This window comes from Glandiceps talaboti, chromosome 18 (genome assembly GCF_964340395.1).
Source record: "Glandiceps talaboti chromosome 18, keGlaTala1.1, whole genome shotgun sequence".
Classification (NCBI taxonomy): Eukaryota; Metazoa; Hemichordata; class Enteropneusta; family Spengelidae; genus Glandiceps; species Glandiceps talaboti.
In genome coordinates this window covers 4633349-4653568 of record NC_135566.1, presented here as the reverse complement: position 1 = coordinate 4653568, position 20220 = coordinate 4633349, and the positions used below count along the sequence as shown (strand labels likewise).

The following is a 20220-nucleotide window of genomic DNA, read 5'->3' as shown; positions in this document are numbered from 1 at the left end:
CTTTATTATACTCTTCCCTATTGTAGTCATTGCTGTGTGTTGTCAGGTACCACGGCGGAAGTAGAACAACACCCACCAAATGGTTTTAAAATTGGCCATGTACAATTCGTGCATGTTAATGAATTCTTTGCTGGCAGGCTTTTCTGTTTTCAACAACGCATGTCCTAACTATTATGCTCATTAGGGAGTATCTTGGATATGCACAAAGTATTACGTAAGCGTATGGAAACCAAATCTTCACCGACTTTGAACTGCGACAATACAATGTAGTAAATCCTGGTGTGTGGACAGGAGGCATTATCATGTAAAGTCATCGTTTTAAGCGGTAGGTTTACCACAGTTGCTTTGCTCTGAATCGAGCTTACAAATCCATTGGTATTTAGGGAATCAAGAATTCAACTCGGCTTGTGAGCACATTCAACAGCACTGACATGACAGTTTACAAGAATTTCTGGATTTCGCAAATAACAAATAAGTAGAACTACAATGCAAAGTTCATCTGTATAATTTATACAAGGAGCAACCAAAGAAACTTTGAGAACTAGTCGATGCGTCAGATTATTTATAGACCCAAAGTCCCGAGGTACTGTTTTTTTCGGTATTGAACACAACTTTCCAAATTTCAAGACTGATATAAATTTATTTGCCAGGAATTTTCATAAGAAGACTTGATCATAAACGCAATTAAAGTTAGCAGTAGTACTCGGTATATAGAATTACAATGTAGCAATACGTCACCATAGCTGTTATGTTTTATACGAAAATAACAACTGTGAATGTAACAGATTTACAAGTAATGGCGGTAACAATCTATGATAGTTCTACCTGTGTGTCTCCGGTCTCCGGAATTAAACTCCGATAATTATTGCAACCTATTTACGATGCCACGTTAAGTGTATCTGTATGAGACTATGTGTTCGTTAATTACCAGTTCTGTTTACCGAGCTACCAACTTGCAAGAGTGATGTGCCCGCTGGATATGAGAAACCTGGATGGATTATACTGTACCTTGCTATTACTGAAATCAATTGCATATTAAACTTAAAACGACGTATATTTTACCCAACCCACCATCATAAAAATTAAAATAAGTCTGAATATAGAAGTTTAACCGGCATATGATGATATACATATAAGCTCTCAGTCGTATCTAACAATTACAATAACTATGATGTCCTGTGTTTACCATATACATTAGTACCGGTTTCTACCTAGTTAAAGTTACATTTCTGTTATGCAGTCAGAATTAGCAAATCATATATTTTCATTTTAAGATTTGCTTGTGAAATGGCGATAAAAACAATTTCTCTTACCTTCTAGTGTACGTCACCGTCTGTAGTTGATGGGCCTATACTTCACCCCAGAAAACTGACCACACCTTCTGTAAGTAGTGGAACTGAGGCTAATGCATATATGCATAGCTTTAAGTTTGTTGGACGAATCATGCACGTTTGTACCTTGCGTGTCCGAGTTCCTTTGATTCCTTTAGTAAAGCTTTCAAAGACAATCATACAACTAATTTGCATCTGTAATTGTACTCGTACGTACACCCATAGGCGATATTGCCAATGAAGATTTCTTCCTCGTCTGTGTGTAAGCGGAAGCACGATATGAGGGTAACCATTGACTCCGGGAGTGTGGTAAACTATGGAGCAGTATTTGTTGCCGATGTCTTAACTTTATATCATAGAGTTGACGCTACTAGTTTCTACTAGGTTCGATGGTTTCCCGCTTTGTACCGCCCACACACTCTTGCCGTCTCTCTAATTATTAGTACCAGGTCCCAAGCCAGCCCCACCAAAGTAACCATAGGCGCAAACATCCCTGTATCAACAAAAGAAACTGTTCACTCCCGTTTACCACCAATCAACACCAATAAAGTTGTTGTGACAGTGTAAATGTGTTCAGCGTTTATTACGATTTGGTTTTTTGTCATAGACAAGAGAGACTGAAAAATGTCGGACAATTGCTAATCGGTATACAATGCCCTCATGGAAAGCAAGAGAATGGGCTGCAATGCAGACTCAATATGCAGTTTTAGTCTTCTGTGCTGCACCCAAATGTCTACTAGTAGTATACTATTATCATGGAAGTATGGGTCATACTTCCATGCTATTATAAATTAAAGTTGAACTGATACCAATATGTGTATGGTGCAACCCGCGAATAAAATCTGGTTCGTTTGCTTGCTTGTGGCAATTTGATGATACCAGGTGTTCATGCAAAGACATACAATTTGATTAGTGTCGGCAACTTGTCAACGTATAAACACGTTGGATCCGGAATCCAATAACTCTGCTTGCTGATTAGAATACTATACGCTATACAATGTAAAACTCGAGTGTAACTATTACTGTTAAATTCAACATGTAACAGCTGGTACTAGTACGTCATGATACTTACATGTAATGGTATCCAACTGGGGCCAAATAAGGGTAAGTTGGCATGTCATTATCTGAGATATGGACTCATGGTGTATCAGAACCGGGTAGTTTTGAACTGAAACGATATTCAACTGCTCTCAAACAAATTATTTCAAAATCACAAGTCACTAATCTGAAACTTTTTTTTTTTTTTGGGGGGGGGGTTGGGGGTTGGGGGCAAATGTGGTAATCTCACGGTGAACACGAAATTCGCCGTGTTTTATCCAACAACATACATGTAACCTTACCATTTGATATTCATAATAATCCGGGAATTCCCCTTCTAAGTGTTTACTGCGCATGTGTTTTTTTAATTCTACGTTCCCACATTTAGCAAATCCGTTGTTTTAAGTAACTCATAGCAGGACATTTAGTGACATTTCTATTCAATTAGATGGTCATCAACCGAGTGCTGGAATTACTGGAAGTAACGTTTTCATTACACAGTTCTCTATCAACATTGAGGACGGTCTCTACGAAACTGAAACAGGTCATCTTGGTGGCTAGAATATCCGGTATGTGATAAGCATATTGATGTGTTCATAATTACACAATTGAGAGGGTTATATCTACACTTGATGTGTCAAATACATATATATCACAATTTGATATAGCGAATCATGCAAAGCCAGCTTTCAATCTTCAGCCAATAGCATTTCTGTATGTTGTTACACAATGCTTTGGATGGGAGGTTTGTCTCAGGTATTCAGGAAGTCGTGTACTTGTATGCTCCACGTACATTGTCACTGGATAGATTATTCTATCAAGCTTTCGTGATAAAGTGAGAGTCTTACTGTTACTAGTCTGTTTTCAGTCTATTGCATACAATGCAATGGAAACATGTCAGAACAATACGACAGTGACACTATAACTTATATTAAAGTTACATGTTATTGTTAAACGTTCTCAGGGGCAAGACCTTTGGCCCTTTAGCGCAGCGCCCTCTAACTTGTTATGGACAGTTCTTTCGTTTTTGATATTATTCCGTGAATGGGTAACGTTGAAATAATGGATTATAATCAATTATGTCTAAGAATGATTTTGTTTTTAAATGTATTCAATTGTTGAAATACTTATACTCAAAATCTACTTTCTAAGTGACTAACAATGTTTGTGATCAGAAAAATCCACAAACTGCTATTTTAAACTGCAGCAAGTGATGTCAGATCCAACCGTATTTTTTATTACTTCTATTTCTCTTCTAGAGAACTATGGAGTTAGAAAACTATTCAACTATAGAAAACAACCAATTGGAGGATGTAGACGTTCTTGGTAACATACTGGAAACACTGAAGGAGGACAACCAGCAAACAGAAATTTCACATTGTCAACATGACGGTAAGTCAGAAGGGAATGCCACTCCATGAAATAAACATAAACATAACTTTGGGTTCTTCAGTGTCCTTTAATAATTTCACATACATAATGTTTGCGTTTACCGTTTCCCCGACAGTGAAGAGAGATCATTAAGGCACTGCACCCATTACTACCAAACTAGAGTCACTATAGCGTTTCAATTAGGCAGCACGGGTACAAATGACATAATTAAAACAAAATAATACTCTGATGGATAGCGGGTAAGCATATAAAATGATATATATCATTCAATCTCACTGTGAACACAAATCAACATCAGTGTCGAATGAAACAAGTAATTTTCAACCTCAAAAGTTTACTTGTGTTCATCTGAGTGTAACATTTTATGTACGTGCACGCTATCGTTGTCCGTATTTTCTTTGTGTAATTCATAACAGAAGATACATCGTGTCGCCTAACTGAAACTCTATATAGTCTTTATGGTTTGGTAGTAATTCGGAAAATCAATGCCACTGTTATGTTGACTTGATTATGCTAGCCATCAACCAGATTTGCCACAATTCTAGTTGGCGATGCTTGTAGCGAACCTTTTTTTTCTAGTTTTTACTGATCTTACCATAGATTGTGAAAGTCTAGATGTAAGTACAGACTTAAAATCAAAACCAAATCGGCGCGGGATTGAATACTTTGCTTTCACGAAGCTTAAGAAACGTGTGATATGAATAAAGTAACATTTCATGTGTGCGTCAGTCTGCAACATTCATTCTAGTTTCTTTACGATGAAATGGATCATGGGTATTTTCTTATCGCTCTTAAATAAACATTGCAAGAAAAGTGAAACAAAGCACGTAATCCATAACAGTTTGCGTCCACTCACTTCGCATATTACGAGGGGTAATTTTCAAAGGAAAGCAAGCCAGTTTATTTTTGTAATAACTTGAAAATTCGAAATATGACTGCAATCGTGCGTGAAATTAAATACCATTTCTTAAGCGCAATTTGGAATATTTCTGCAAAATATTTTTTGTATGTTAACAGTGTTGTAGATTCAGTTTCATCTTCTCGTTGTAGGAAAGCGATTTCTTCAAGAAAGAAGTGATGAAGGGGGAGCAATATTTCCCGAATGTGCGATGAATACGTTAGAAACAATGTTGCAGCCATCGCATTCACCACAAATTGGCAATTGTCATTGTCATACGAACTATACAGCTGATCATAGCGGACAGTCCGCCCCTGGGAGTAAGCAGCTTGATTGTAAGTTTGTCACGGTGTAAACATGTCACGGTGTAAACCTGTCACGGTGTAAATGTGAAAATATACGATGTCAAAGTAGAATTCAATTAACTGAATATTTGTAAAATGCAATTTATATAATATTATTATAATTATTGTTTTGAAAATTCATCATATCACGAGAGAATACAATTTATTTTGCTCAGTAGTCATATACGGTCATCCGCCAGAACTAAATTAGTCATGACATGGAGTCATGCGTCATAAGGTCATCAGCCATACAGGTTTTAACTACATTGATTACAGATTCTCCCAACTCTACCGATAGCGGCTTTTCTGGTTCTGAAACACTGTCGCCTGGTAATCAAAGATGCATACATTTAGAATCATCACCACCTGGATATCAATACAATGGACAAAAGGTGAGGAATGTCAGAGGTCATATTCTCCATTTTGTTTTACATAAATTCTGATAGTTTGCATAACTTTCCGACTTGCATGCTTAGCTCAAATATCAAATATTCGCGATATAAGGGATACTTCAGTACTTAGGGGGGGGGGGGTGAAATCCAGTAAGGTTGAAATTTTAAATATTTCAACACACGGTCAATAAGGTGTTTTCACTGATCAAATTCTTAACTTAATCTGGCATTGTTGATTTATTTTTTCACATAACATGTGGTTATATTGCATTTCAGCTAGATATTGTTCGACGTGCATCCCCAATATATGGAATGAATAATATAGACACGTGGATGAGTCAACTTGGGCGGGTATCTCCTAATTGCATTCCAGCATTTGATCAAGGTATACTCCAGTTATTATATTTTTATATTAATAATAACAAAAAACGAGTATTTAAATAATCATGCAATCATGATATGTAAGGCATGTATGCTGTTACAACTCTAATGTATATACAAGTAGTAGTTTCTTCAATATACTAATAATTCTTCTTGCCAAACTACTGTAACAGTAACAGTAACGTATGGAAAAAGGAAAAGTCATTTTATTGCTGTCTGTCTGTCTGTCTGTCTGTCTGTCTGTCTGTCTGTCTGTCTGTCTGTCTGTCTGTCTGTCTGTCTGTCTGTCTCCCTGTCTGTCTGTCTGTCTGTCTGTCTGTCTGTCTCCCCTCTCTCTGTCCCAGTCTCAGTGTCTCTCCTGTCTCCCTTTCTCTGTCTGGCATTTTTTCTGACAGTGTCTGTCTGTCTGTCTGTCTGTCTGTCTGTCTGTCTGTCTGTCTGTCACTCCCCCTCTCTCTTATCTCTCCTGACATTTACAACTTACAATTAATCAAATGACAGCTATTGAGATTATGTAAGAGGTTACATGTTACATGGAATAAATTACGAATAATCAGTCATATCATTACATATATCCATCTTTTTTTTTACAGCAAATGGAAACACCTGCCAATCCTTCCCAATGAGTATACCTGTCTCAACGTCTAATATGATTCCAGGCTATATTCAAAATACCAACCAAAATCAGCAGAGTATGCCTCAACTATCAACATCAGTGCAACACTATGTAATTCATTATTTCTGTTATTAATTATGTCATGTGAATTGCTGTTTTGATCATACACTCCTGATAGTAAATTGAGATCATATTTATGTCAGTTTTGTCTGTCTGTCTGTCTGTCTGTCTGTCTGTCTGTCTGTCTGTCTGTCTGTCTGTCTGTCTCCGCTAAAGCTGTCGACAAAGGTTATATATTGATATTGTAATTGTATAACAATACAAGCAGTTCAAAACACGTTTGACGGAAGTTTTCCACCAAGACCCGTACGTCACTTCCACCTTAGTTCTGATTGACGGTAGCTGCATACTAATAAGTGAAAGTGAATGAAACTCGTTTAACATCAAAGCACAGTCGTCTATCACGTGAAAAAGGGACTGTGATGAAAGTTATATTACACATAGTTAATTCACATTTCCCTATAAATATATGTCACCCATCTTCCTTTACAAGAGAGATGGTCACTTTAAGCAGAATTATTTGAGCGGCAAAGCTATATTCCAAAGCATTGTTGCTTTTTTTGTAATATACCAAAATTGAATTTACTTGGACTTCACAAATTCAAAATTAATACTTTGATGACAAATTACAAGCTTTATTTATCTATTCTACAGGATTCAAGCATTTTAGTTAGACCGGAATTCGAAGACCTTCCAGGAGCAAGTAGGTCACAGCATACATTAAACTCATTGGCGATTATCTTTTTCGACCAGTTATATGAATTCTAATTTTAAGTTCATCCATTTTAACTTCTCGTATTACTTTTGTAATTTGTTGCAATCGGTATTGTATAAGTGATGTCATCACTATTGTTTCCATTTAAATATGTCGTGTATGTCAAGCTTTGCTTTCTTCAACTGGGTAGTATAAAAGGACCTTTCTGATTGGTCAGAAAGTTACAGAATACTGGTCAATCGTATCCACTGTGTGTGTGTGTATGTATGTATGTATGTATGTATGTATGTATGTATGTATGTATGTATGTATGTATGTATGTATGTATGTATGTATGTAAGTATGTTTGTATGTATGTATGTATGTATGTATGTATGTATGTATGTATGTATGTATGTATGTATGTATGTATGTATGTACGTACGTATGTCTGTCTGTCTGTCTGTCTGTCTGTCTGTATGTATGTATGTATGTATGTATGTATGTATGTATGTATGTATGTATGTATGTATGTGTATGTGTGTGTGTGTGGGGGGGGGGGGGTGGATGCTATGTATAATGCAAGTAAAGGGGAAAATGATAATTCAAGGCATATGGCCTTTCCGATCCTTCAGTGTTCTTATAAAACACGTGTGAATGCAAATTGGCGATATTTTCATTTCTAACACTGAAAATATATTTTTGTTTTTTAAAGGAAGTCGGTGTCATTTTCTATCTTGAAAAGTAGACGGGTTCTAATAAAGTGGGTAACTGTATATTACAAAGTTTCAATAATGTGTACACTAAAATATGATAATACACATATACCATAATAAGTAAACCTTCTTTGTGAGTGGTTGTATTAGTTGAGCATAGCGTAATAAGCGATTACAAGGGTAATATATGCAACCTGTCAAAGTTGCCAAAGGCTTGGATATGTGTGCTGTGTGATACTAAAGTATGAAGAGTGTCAGGAACTTACTCGCAATCGACAAAGAGTCAAGAAGTGTTCAAGTATTGGTTCTAGATCTTTCAAAGAATAATTTCAGATATTATGCTAACCAGTCTCTTGCATTTCTCTTTGACTGAACAGAACCACCGAAATCGAAAACCACGAAAAGAGGTGCTAGGCCTAAGAGAACGTCCAATAGGTCACAGACACCACCCGGTACTAAAATGACGTCAGCTAAGGAACGACAAAAAGTATCTTCAAGCAGGCGAAAGCGCACAAAAAGTGAAACAGAGGATGGAATTGTTGAAAATGTGGAGCAAGCGATCCAAACAGACCGAATTACTGAAGGCGTACGCGAGGAGGCATGTGGACCTGGTCAAAATGAAACCCTGTCTATCGCAGCAGTGAGGGAACATACAGTAACGATGCCAATATTGAATCTTGAGCCGATGTTACCAACTGATACAATAAGACCAAACAACTACATCTCTGGTTTCTTTGATCATACTGGTGGACATCTCATACTGCGAGAGTTGGGGGTGAACATGTTTATTCCTCCCGGTGCCATTCCAAGGGGACGACGACAAGAAATTTTCATGTACCTGAGCTGGGAAAACAAACACCAACCTATCCGTGATGAGCAGAAGACCCAGATTGGTCCGGTGATTGTTTGCGGTCCTAATGGGCTAAAGTTTGAAGAAAACGTATGCCTAAACTTCAAGCATTGCATAGACCCAAAAGACGACTGGAACGTGAGCGCAATATATACAACCACTGACATAGATGAACATAGTCAATACCAATTACTGATTGACCCCACAAAGGAAGACGAGCAAGGTGCCCTGTGTCTTCTTGATAATGAGATGTGTACCATACTTGTCGACCACTTTACTGGGTTTGGTTTACAAGGCGAGCCAGAAACAAGGAAGCCCAAAGGTGAAGAAGGAGAAACAGTAGTGAAGCAGTATATGTATTCCATGGTGTATATGGCGATGCATCAACAAGATATACAGTTACGTGTCTACGTCGTGAAACAAATAGCAGGAGCAGAGCAGGTAGATAACTATGTTTACATTTATACGTTTCAGTATTAAGGTGCACTAACATTAAACCACGACAGTCATCGACTATATGGGGTGCATTCTGTTTTGAAAATACAAAGTTTCACTGTGACAAACACACCAACTCGCCAAACAACCAACCAACCAACCAACCTACCAACCAACCAACCAAACAAACAACCAGCCAACCAATCGATAAACCAACCAGTCAGCCAACCAGCCAACCAGCAAACAAACATACACAGACAGACAGACAGACAGACAGACAGACAGACAGACAGACAGACAGACAAATATTGTGTCAGTAGGATCATATTGAAGTGTCAATTTAAGAAAACAGCCTAATTAGTTCTCTATATTTAGCATTACCAAGTTCACTCATTGTCCTCTTCTATTTAGTGGGTTGAAGATGAAGAAAATAAGATAATGTGTGGTGGTAGGAAATGTGAAATGACCAAACCATTGGCATTGAAAGGAAACAAGAACGATGTCGTGGTTACTATCCAGAACATTACCAATGGATGGAAGCTATTCCCAAACGACAAGACAGAACGGGTACGTACGTACTATTGCAAAATTACACATATTAAAAATTATATATATATATATATATATATATATATATATATATATATATATATATATATATATATATATATATATATATATATATAACTCGGTGAGTATCAATCTGCTAAGACAGTGCTCTATACCGCAGTGGCAGAGCGTAATAGTTTTGGTAGTACTGGAACTCTTTCTTGGTTGTAAGTTACAACCAAGAAAGAGTTCCAGTACTACCAATATATATATATATATATATATATATATATATATATATATATATATATATATATATATATAGCCACATTTGGTGATACTGTGAGTATAATCAATTTTGACAGAAAAGAGGATCAGAAGAAGAACAAAGAGAATGTAATGAAACCGATTGTAGTATTGTAGTAATCTCGCGGCTAGATGCTTCAACAGGATTGGTCGAATCTTCGATTTCTGGATGCATAGAATGATATTTTTAGTGATACATGTATGTGTAGTTCTATATTTATTCCTATACCATACACAATATCGCTACATAAGAGAAGCGTACATATGAATCTTTCAGAATAGCAGGGGAACAATTAGTTGATTAACCTTTACAGGGTGGCGGAGCAGCGAGATAGTATTACAAACTAATCATGATATTGATATACATTTTGTTATCATTCATAAAAACACGAATCTCACTGAGTGTAACATACTGATCCACCACCTTGCACCAAACGGTGGATTCTTTCAGCCTACATAGACACCACACTCATGTTATGCTATCTTCAAGATCTTCAGCCATGTATGAAGTTTTCATCTTGACCTTTTGCTTCTTTAATTTTATAATATAGTTGCTGTCATTTGACACGTTATGGGAGACGGGAAAACATGGATGTTCATACACACTAGAATTAGATGACTTGTCCGAGAAGTCTTCACCATTTCGCTGCTCCATACTCGTAACCCAGCTCGAAAACGACGAAGAAAACACAGCAGAATTCACCATTAGTCAAGACCATCTTGAGGTATCGTAATTTACCCATTATGACATAGGTGCTAAGCTTTGCTAAAACCAAGTTTTGAAGCAACGACTTCAAGACGTGATTACGATTTTTCACGTGTTGCCCACTCGTATGGAGCTGTCTACCCTCTGAACGACGCCGGCCTCCCATTCTTGATGAATTAAATTCGGAAAAGATATTAAGACTCCTCTTTTAAGCAAGGGCTCTTTAAACACTTTTACATAGCCTATGAACATTACTGACTTATGTCGCTTTATAGATCTGTTTAGATTGAGATTGATTGATTGATTGATTGATTGATTGATTGATTGATTGATTGATTGATTGATTGATTGATTGATTGATTGATTGATTGATTGATTGATTGATTGATTGTACAATTTTTGATGCATATTGAACCAAATAAAGTTCATTGGACTCCACTAAAACGTGACGAAAGATCAGCATTATGTCGGTAGATCCTTGGCCTTTGATGTATTGCAGGTTTTCAAAGTTTTAAGTATTTAATTCATTGTTCCTTTCTTTTTCAGAGTTCGTTTGTAATGCCATCAAAAGTGGTCGAGAAAACGTCACTACCAAGAGATGTGCGACTTGAGATGTGCTATCGATTAGATCGTGAACATCCCCTTGGCTTTGACTGGAGGAGATTTGCCGAATTCCTGGGCTTATCTAGGTATATTCAACAGTTTGAGGCCCAGGCAAGATTCAAGAGCCCTACTCAGTCATTGCTTACTATTTGGGAATGTAGGAAAGGCGTACCAAAAGCCGAAGACGTAATCGCGTTACATGATTTCTTCCGTAGTATTGAAAGAGAAGATGTCGCGCTATCCTTAAGGGGTCATATCGAAATCACATACGGCAATATCGATATGTTGAGAAGCAAAAATCTGTCCTCCCCAGCAGACTCTGGGTACAGTGGAAGCCCTAGATTTACTCCAAGGTCTGTGGATTCGTCAGGAGTAGCAACCCCAAAGAAGAAAACAAAAAGTGAATAAAGCGTGTGTGATTTACACAACAGGATATGTGACTGTGGTCATGGTAGCCAACTTCGTGTCTAGGTCTTTATATTGCAGTGATATGTTGTGAATGTTTACAATCATAAAATGATTCATTCGTTTCAAGACATAGGTCATTTCAGATTTTACGGTGAGCACTATTCAAAATATAATCCTTTAAGCAGTATAAACGAAGAACGGATGGGCAAAAAAATACATAATTTTAATTTTACATCTCAATAAACGGCAAAACATTAAACAATGTGTAAAATGTTTGTTATTGTACGTACAATAACAAACTTTTTACACTTTGGGCATCTTTTTGTAATGTATTGAGTTATGAACATGGACTTGGTATATGTTCTTTTGCATTATTTTTTCAAGAAGAAAAACATGGTGAAGCTGTTTTATCAAATAAAAATCCAAAATAAATAACAAATTCTCATCCATATGGCCACTTTAACATACCACATTGTCACTTCTTTGGTAAAGGGTTCAATTGTACTTTAGCAGTGTCACTGTATTTTTGAATATTCAATTGTGATCTGTCTTTTAAAACTCCTTCACTAGTGGCTTTGTAAAGTAACACTTTATTGAGTATTGAGAATTATTAAGGAAAATGTCGAATGGAAGAAGACCTTTGTCGTGTGACTTCCTTTTATAATAGATTGCATATATACGAGTAAGAGCAGAGTTTGAATATGGCTTTTGTATATTTTTAGAATTGACTTCAAGAAATTGTGGTATGCATAGACTTATTAAAGTTAATAGAATTTAGAATTTTAAAAATGAAACTGACTTTTTTGTGCAATATCTCCGATGGCTAATTAGTGCTGGGAAAGTTCGGGATGTGTCACCCCCCTGATAATGCTAGAATCATCCTTCGGAGTAAACAGAAGTCATGAAACTATACACAAATTGCAAACGCTGGTTAGTTATTGCCTTCACACCATCGTCAATCAGACTGACTGAGCTACCGATGACAATACAGATTGTCATGTTAGCCAACGTTGATGACGTCATACTGAGGAATCTTGTCGGATTGTCGGATAACTATTTGTCACGCCCAAAATCTAACCCTAATCTGAGCTAGGCCTGCGTATTCCCGAATACTTCACGTGTGACCTCAAACGTATTCTTGTTGTGTAGTAAGTGTCTTTTTTGTCGCATGAGTGCCACTGAAAAGAGACGTTGATTTATGTTAAAATGTTCGGCCATCCCAAGGCTAAGATCTGAGATGCAATCGGGTAAACCATTCAGAATCTCGAAGTGGGGATTTAGGCAGGATAGGGTGGGTGATATCATAACAAATAAATATATCGTAACTGAAACTGTGGCGATAAATTATGTTCAAAAGTGGGAATGTATACATTATTTTCTCTCTTTGATAGAGATTGTGGTATTATTGATACACAAAAATATTTTATTTTAAATAGTATTTTGAAAACCAACCACCCCACCACCCCCTTTTAAGAAATCTAAATCGCAATGTGAACCGCCTCCAAACCATGGGCCAATCCCTATACACTAGGCGAGGTGAATATAAGGTTGAAGCAGACTTACTTACTGAACAATACCATACCTGCCACACCTGAAATTTTGGAGATTTTTAGTATTGCTGTGTTTGACGTAAGTATTTTGTTTATGGTCATATTCTGGATTAGACACTGAAGTATGATTAGCTCTATACACTTGTTATGTCCATACCTGTATGAAGACCTATAAACATTACCCAAAGTTCAAAAAATGTTTCTCTTTTATTGTAATAGTTCGCGCTATATAAAGACAACAGGATTTGCCTTAAAAGGTCCTTGAGTTGGCCATAAGTCTGAAATCAACGTTGGCTTTCCTTCGAAGTTTTCATGTATACCGCCTAGAGAGAGATATTTTCGGCATGAAGGTTCAAAACCTATTAGAAAAATTTCCAAACTCAACTAACATCCGACGCCTTTGTCTTCAATAAGTCGTGCATAGAAAATAAATGCCCTGGATTTCCAATAACATGCCATGCATACAAATCAGTGTCTAAGAACATATAACAAAACGGACGCAACAATCACGTCTCTATATATGAGATAGAATCTATTGTCCTTTAAGTACACTCATGCGAAGCGAAGTATTCCAATAAAAGAGATGTTTCTTGGTGTTTGTCATCTAAAACCGTCCTTGGATTTTGGTCACACATTGTAAAGAGATGAAATAAACAAACATGTTTTAGGTTTCAAATCTTGACAGGATAAGCAGTTGTAAGGTAATAATGTTTCAGGTTGTTAAAAGAATTATTTGAATGTGTCTTCAAATTTGCTAACGTTTGACATGAAATGGACCTTGCCATTATTTGGATCAGTTTGACCTCGCAGGGTCACCAACAGCTATCGTCGTTAGGAAGTTTTAAAAATGGGCACACATTTGCATTATACAAAAGCAGAAGATATTATTGGATATGTTTACCTCACATAAGGGAAATGAAGGGAAGGGAGGGTTATGGTGATGTGTGTGTGTGTGTGTGTGTGTGTGTGTGTGTGTGCATGTGTGCGCGTGTGTGTGTGTTTGCATGCATAGCCAAGTCCTATAGAAATATACCTATTTTTGTCTCTTTTTTTAGCATAACGTCAATATGAAACGAACCCTGGTATTGGTAGTAGTATTACTGATGGTTCTTAGTTTGACCGATGGTTATCATTACTACCGAAATGTTTACAAACGCAAGTATTATATTTATTTTTCTAATAATCGCAAACCTTCCCTTCTGTAAACTAGCGTTATGCTACCACCTTAAATTGTATCCAAATTAATGTCATAATTACTATATGCATTATACAAATCTTTTATAGCTTAGATAACAGATTTCCCATACTCACATATAATATCATTAACATTAATAGAAAAACCATACCAGTAGTTAAGACTTCACAGACATATATTGAAATCGTTGTTATTAGGGCTGGTTTTAAAATGGTTTATTCACTGATTTGGACAATTGAAGTGATAATTTTATGACAAATACATGTTCAATGTGAAATATTCAGTGAGAGTGGAGTGTTAGTATCATACAAAATATTAGTAGTGAATTCATGACACTGTTCGTAATTATGTGTAAAGCATTTCATTTACAATGTGTCCATTTCACCTCTATTTGAATGTATAGAAAGAATAATGGACGCAATGAACGCCGACAGTAGAAGTGCTGATGGTAAGTTAGGCTACGCATACATACATACATACATACATACATACATACATACATACATACATACATACATACATACATACATACATACATACATACATGCATACATGCATACATACATACATATCAAATTATGTTTATTTCCGAATACATTAAATTATTATGTACAGGTACAGTACTATTGGGTTCACACTGTATCTAGGAGGAAATATATCAAATTGCATTTGAACATGTTATCCCCATCACAAGGCAGATATAGTGTGTTAGTTGTTATAGTGCTTGCATCTTTTTCTCCAGATATTACTAGAACCAATTATTGAACTAATGCTGCAATATTTTGCAATACAATTAGCATTACTCTTATTCAAACCTACTTTCATAAGGCCACTTACAAATCTGTAGTGAACATTGCCAAGTACTTCCTAGTACGACATACATACATACATACATACATACATACATACATACATACATACATACATACATACATACATACATACATACATACATACATACATACATACATACAGACAGACAGACAGACAGACAGACAGACAGACAGACAGACATACATACATACATACATACATACATACATACATACATACATACATACATACATACATACATACATACATACATACATACATACATGCATGCATGCATGCATGCATGCATGCATGCATGCATGCATACATACCATTACAACTACAAGTTTAGAGTGTATTTCAAATAAACTATCCACACTGTAATACTCTACATGTCACTTTTCCCTCTCACCATTAAAGCTCGTGACTTTGATGAGGATGACGTGCTGACTCCCCAGAAACGTAAGTTTTCTTGTTTTTCGAAACCAGTGAATGTACATTTATGGTGTATATAGATGTATATATCTTTTAATTACAGAAAGGGAATTTTGGGTGTGGTTGAATCTGGCAAGAAAGATCAACGGACACACAACATTATTATAACTTGCTAGATGAAAGTTTTCAAATATAAAAAAATACTCCACGTAGAAAATCATCATAAGGGTAGAATCTGTGTTCTGTTTTCATCGTACAAATGATAATCTTCCCATAGTAAAGAGTCCTGCTTGTCTGTCTGTCTGTCTGTCTGTCTGTCTGTCTGTCTGTCTGTATGTCTGTCTGCCCGTCTGTCTGTCTGTCTGTCTGTCTGCCTGTTTGTCCGTATGTCTATCTGTCTGTCTGTATGTATGTATGTATGTATGTATGTATGTATGTATGTATGTATGTATGTATGTATGTATGTATGTATGTATGTATGTATGTATGTATGTATGTATGTATGTATGTATGTATGTATGTATGTCTGTCCAGATATATGTCAAACAATTGCGTGAAATTACAGAAATTACTGTCTTTTTATTACTATACCAGGGTATGGTTGTGATCGCCACGACTGTGAGGATGGTGAGACATGTAGACTCAACCGATGGGGAGATGCTTACTGTGTTGTTGGTAAATATAGCATTATTATTGTAAATCTGCTACTTACCCCGTTCACAAAGTGAGAAAAGTTGTAACGTAATAATTTAAAGAATAATATTGGCATGTTACCAAGATTGGATGAACAATGATTTGTTTGCTTCAAAAATGAACTATTATAATAGGAAATCGACTATGCCTACAGCACATATATCTGCCATATTTAGATTTTTAACAAATGAATTCAGAGTGATTATTTGTGTCCACGGGGAATCACTTATGGAACAAAACAGACCTTGGCCAATAGCATAAGATGTAAACGTGACAAGGCTAGGTTGAATTATACAGACTATTATTGTCATAAAAACCTCTAGAGAGAATCATAAATACAATAGATTGTAAGACTGTATGACTGTATAACTTCTATTGGGTAAGTGAAGTGGGGTATCTACAGATACTGGATATTGGGTAAGTGGGGTATCTACAGATACTGGATACTGGGTAAGTGGGGTATCTACAGATACTGGATATTGGGTAAGTGGAGTATCTACAGATACTGGATATTGGGTAAGTGGGGTATCTACATATACTGGATATTGGGTAAGTGGAGTATCTACAGATACTGGATATTGGGTAAGTGGGTATCTACAGATACTGGATATTGGGTATGTGGGGTACCTACAGATACTGGATATTGGGTAAGTGGGGTATGTACAGATACTGGATATTGGGTAAGTGGGGTATCTACAGATACTGGATATTGGGTAAGTGGAGTATCTACAGATACTGGATACTGGGTAAGTGGGGTATCTACAGATACTGGATATTGGGTAAGTGGGTATCTACAGATACTGGATATTGGGTATGTGGGGTATCTACAGATACTGGATATTGGGTAAGTGGGGTATGTACAGATACTGGATATTGGGTAAGTGGGGTATCTACAGATACTGGATATTGGGTAAGTGGAGTATCTACAGATACCGGATATTGGGTAGGTGGAGTATCTACAGATACCGGATGTTGGGTAAGTGGGGTATCTACAGATACTGGATATTGGGTAAGTGGAGTATCTACAGATACTGGATGTTGGGTAAGTGGAGTCTCTACAGATACCGGATATTGGGTAAGTGGGGTATCTACAGATACTGGATACTGGGTAAGTGGGGTATCTACAGATACTGGATATTGGGTAAGTGGAGTATCTACAGATACTGGATATTGGGTAAGTGGGGTATCTACAGATACTGGATATTGGGTAAGTGGAGTATCTACAGATACCGGATATTGGGTAAGTGGAGTATCTACAGATACTGGATATTGGGTAAGTGGGGTATCTACAGATACTGGATGTTGGGTAAGTGGAGTATCTACAGATACTGGATGTTGGGTAAGTGGAGTATCTACAGATACTGGATATTGGGTAAGTGGAGTATCTACAGATATTGGATATTGGGTAAGTGGAGTATCTACAGATATTGGATGTTGGGTAAGTGGGGTATCTACAGATACTGGATGTTGGGTAAGTGGAGTATCTACAGATACTGGATATTGGGTAAGTGGAGTATCTACAGATATTGGATATTGGGTAAGTGGAGTATCTACAGATATTGGATGTTGGGTAAGTGGGGTATCTACAGATACTGGATATTGGGTAAGTGGAGTATCTACAGATACTGGATGTTGGGTAAGTGGAGTATCTACAGATACTGGATATTGGGTAAGTGGAGTATCTACAGATATTGGATATTGGGTAAGTGGAGTATCTACAGATACCGGATATTGGGTAAGTTGGGTATCTACAGATACTGGATATTGGGTAAGTGGAGTATCTACAGATACCGGATATTGGGTAAGTGGGGTATCTACAGATACCGGATATTGGGTAAGTGGGGTATCTACAGATACTGGATATTGGGTAAGTGGAGTATCTACAGATACTGGATATTGGGTAAGTGGAGTATCTACAGATACCGGATACTGGGTAAGTGGGGTATCTACAGATACTGGATATTGGGTAAGTGGAGTATCTACAGATACTGGAGTATCTACAGATACTGGAGTATCTACAGATACTGGATATTGGGTAAGTGAAGTATCTACAGATACTGGATATTAGGTAAGTGGGGTATCTACAGATACTGGATATTGGGTAAGTGGAGTATCTACAGATACTGGATATTGGGTAAGTGGAGTATCTACAGATACTGGATATTGGGTAAGTGGACTATCCACAGATACTGGATATTGGGTAAGTGGAGTATCTACAGATACTGGATATTGGGTAAGTGGAGTATCTACAGATACTGGATATTGGGTAAGTGGAGTATCCACAGATACTGGATATTGGGTAAGTGGAGTATCTACAGTGAAATGTTTATTATACCGAAAAGTTTTAAATGGAATTTATACATGGCAAAAATTCCTTTTTTCTAATTCTAAAAACTCATATCCTATAAAAGCTTTTACCATATCTTGGTTTCTATTGCCTTGTCGTCTTTTTTGCTGACAATTTCCTCAACTTTTTCTACATGTATATTTAGAAACACGTGGTATGGACAAGGTAAAAGCTCTGGTTCGATCCCTGGAGTTGACCAGTCATGATACTCGTGAACTTAGAGAGTGGTTGGAAGTTAAGGAGCTTGAGAAAATGTTGATTGAAGAAGATTGACCTGGATGACGTCATGGGTCATCGTGTATTAGCAGTGTAGAATCATGAATAAGTGCGATTCTTTCTAATCCAGTAGAAAACTCATTTTGATATTGACGCGTGTTGAATTATTTTCTAATTAATATTAATCAACATTGAAATCAATAACATTGATTTTAAAGAATTTTTCAATAATTATTTGAAATGTACTTTGTAACTTCTGAAAGTTATGAAACAATACAGAAATAATTCAGAAAAACTAAAACTAGTGATAAAGGTAAAGAACTGATTTTCCTGTTACAAAAATAAAATCAAAATTTTATTTGAAAAAAATTGTGAAGTTAACTTTCACTTTGATTGGACCAACTCTTGCTTCTGTGAAAGTGGATATGTTGAGCGCCCCCTACGGTCAGAACATAAGAAACGTAAATTATTATATTACAACAGAAAAGGTGCTTCAGCTTGAAGGGGATCTCCACTCCATAAAATAAAATTATTTTCGTAACCTTTGGTTTCTGGAGAGTAATTTCATGATTTTACATCACATATATTTCGCTTGACTACAAGAAACACCAAATTGGAACTGAAAGAACCACTAAAGGAACTTTAAAAAATAGTTTAAATTTTGCGTTTCCTTGCAACTGTGTGAAATTTCTGTGATCTGAAATAATGAAACGACCCTCCTGAACCCAGTGTTTACGAAAATACCTTTATTTCCTGGAATTATGTTCCTTTTTTATACGGTTATATTTCAATGTACAATAAATACGCATTTTAAATCATTTTTTTAACCTGTAAAATTGTACGAAGTTGTTTGGAGTCAACATGTTAAACTCTTACGATCCAAAATATCGTATTTAGAAAATTGGGCATAACGCCCCATTTGCATATACAGGCTAAAGGTCAGCGAATCTTACACATAGGATCCCGGTACGGAGAGCTACCGATTATGTAAACAACGTAAACAAAACGCACTGCAAAGTATTCACGATTAAAGTATGTACCAGCTACCATGAATAGTCAACACTTCACAAATAATGAACTTGAATGAGGTTAGTTCTGTCTAATATCACTTACTTTTAAAATAAGACCAACTTTGAATAAACCAAGAAGTCCAATCATAGCACAAAGTATTAGCAAGAGGGTGTGTGATCAAGTCCTTGGCAAGCTAGGGGACACTTTAAAACTATCACTTAAAACCCCCCACCATTATATT

At 36.5% G+C, this 20220-nt stretch overlaps 2 protein-coding genes across 2 annotated transcripts; both read left to right on the top strand.

Moving 5' to 3' along the window:
* Positions 1 to 2409: 2409 nt before the first annotated feature.
* On the top strand, positions 2410 to 12396 carry LOC144449389 (uncharacterized). Its single transcript, XM_078139917.1, has 12 exons — positions 2410 to 2435; positions 2818 to 2938; positions 3629 to 3761; positions 4812 to 4994; positions 5280 to 5395; positions 5672 to 5780; positions 6370 to 6503; positions 7107 to 7155; positions 8240 to 9153; positions 9559 to 9714; positions 10554 to 10727; positions 11255 to 12396. Exons 3-12 carry the CDS (start codon positions 3635 to 3637, stop codon positions 11717 to 11719), a joined length of 2427 nt encoding a protein of 808 aa, XP_077996043.1. The 5' UTR covers positions 2410 to 2435; positions 2818 to 2938; positions 3629 to 3634; the 3' UTR covers positions 11720 to 12396.
* An 866-nt stretch (positions 12397 to 13262) lies between these two features.
* LOC144449523 (uncharacterized) lies at positions 13263 to 19400 on the top strand. The gene is made up of 6 exons (XM_078140066.1): positions 13263 to 13348; positions 14325 to 14424; positions 14868 to 14912; positions 15698 to 15739; positions 16307 to 16387; positions 18898 to 19400. Exons 2-6 carry the CDS (start codon positions 14337 to 14339, stop codon positions 19023 to 19025), a joined length of 384 nt encoding a protein of 127 aa, XP_077996192.1. The 5' UTR covers positions 13263 to 13348; positions 14325 to 14336; the 3' UTR covers positions 19026 to 19400.
* The last annotated feature ends 820 nt before the right edge of the window (positions 19401 to 20220 follow it).

Excerpts from the sequence above, each read along its gene's own strand:
- LOC144449523 (XM_078140066.1), top strand. The coding sequence starts at position 14,337 with ATGAAACGAACCCTGGTATTGGTAGTAGTATTACTGATGGTTCTTAGT. Across the intron at positions 14,425-14,867 it reads CTACCGAAATGTTTACAAAC|AAAGAATAATGGACGCAATG; the intron begins GCAAGTATTATA and ends TTGAATGTATAG. Across the intron at positions 14,913-15,697 it reads CGACAGTAGAAGTGCTGATG|CTCGTGACTTTGATGAGGAT; the intron begins GTAAGTTAGGCT and ends TCACCATTAAAG.
- LOC144449389 (XM_078139917.1), top strand. The coding sequence starts at position 3,635 with ATGGAGTTAGAAAACTATTCAACTATAGAAAACAACCAATTGGAGGAT. Across the intron at positions 3,762-4,811 it reads TTCACATTGTCAACATGACG|GAAAGCGATTTCTTCAAGAA; the intron begins GTAAGTCAGAAG and ends TTCTCGTTGTAG. Across the intron at positions 5,396-5,671 it reads ATCAATACAATGGACAAAAG|CTAGATATTGTTCGACGTGC; the intron begins GTGAGGAATGTC and ends ATTGCATTTCAG.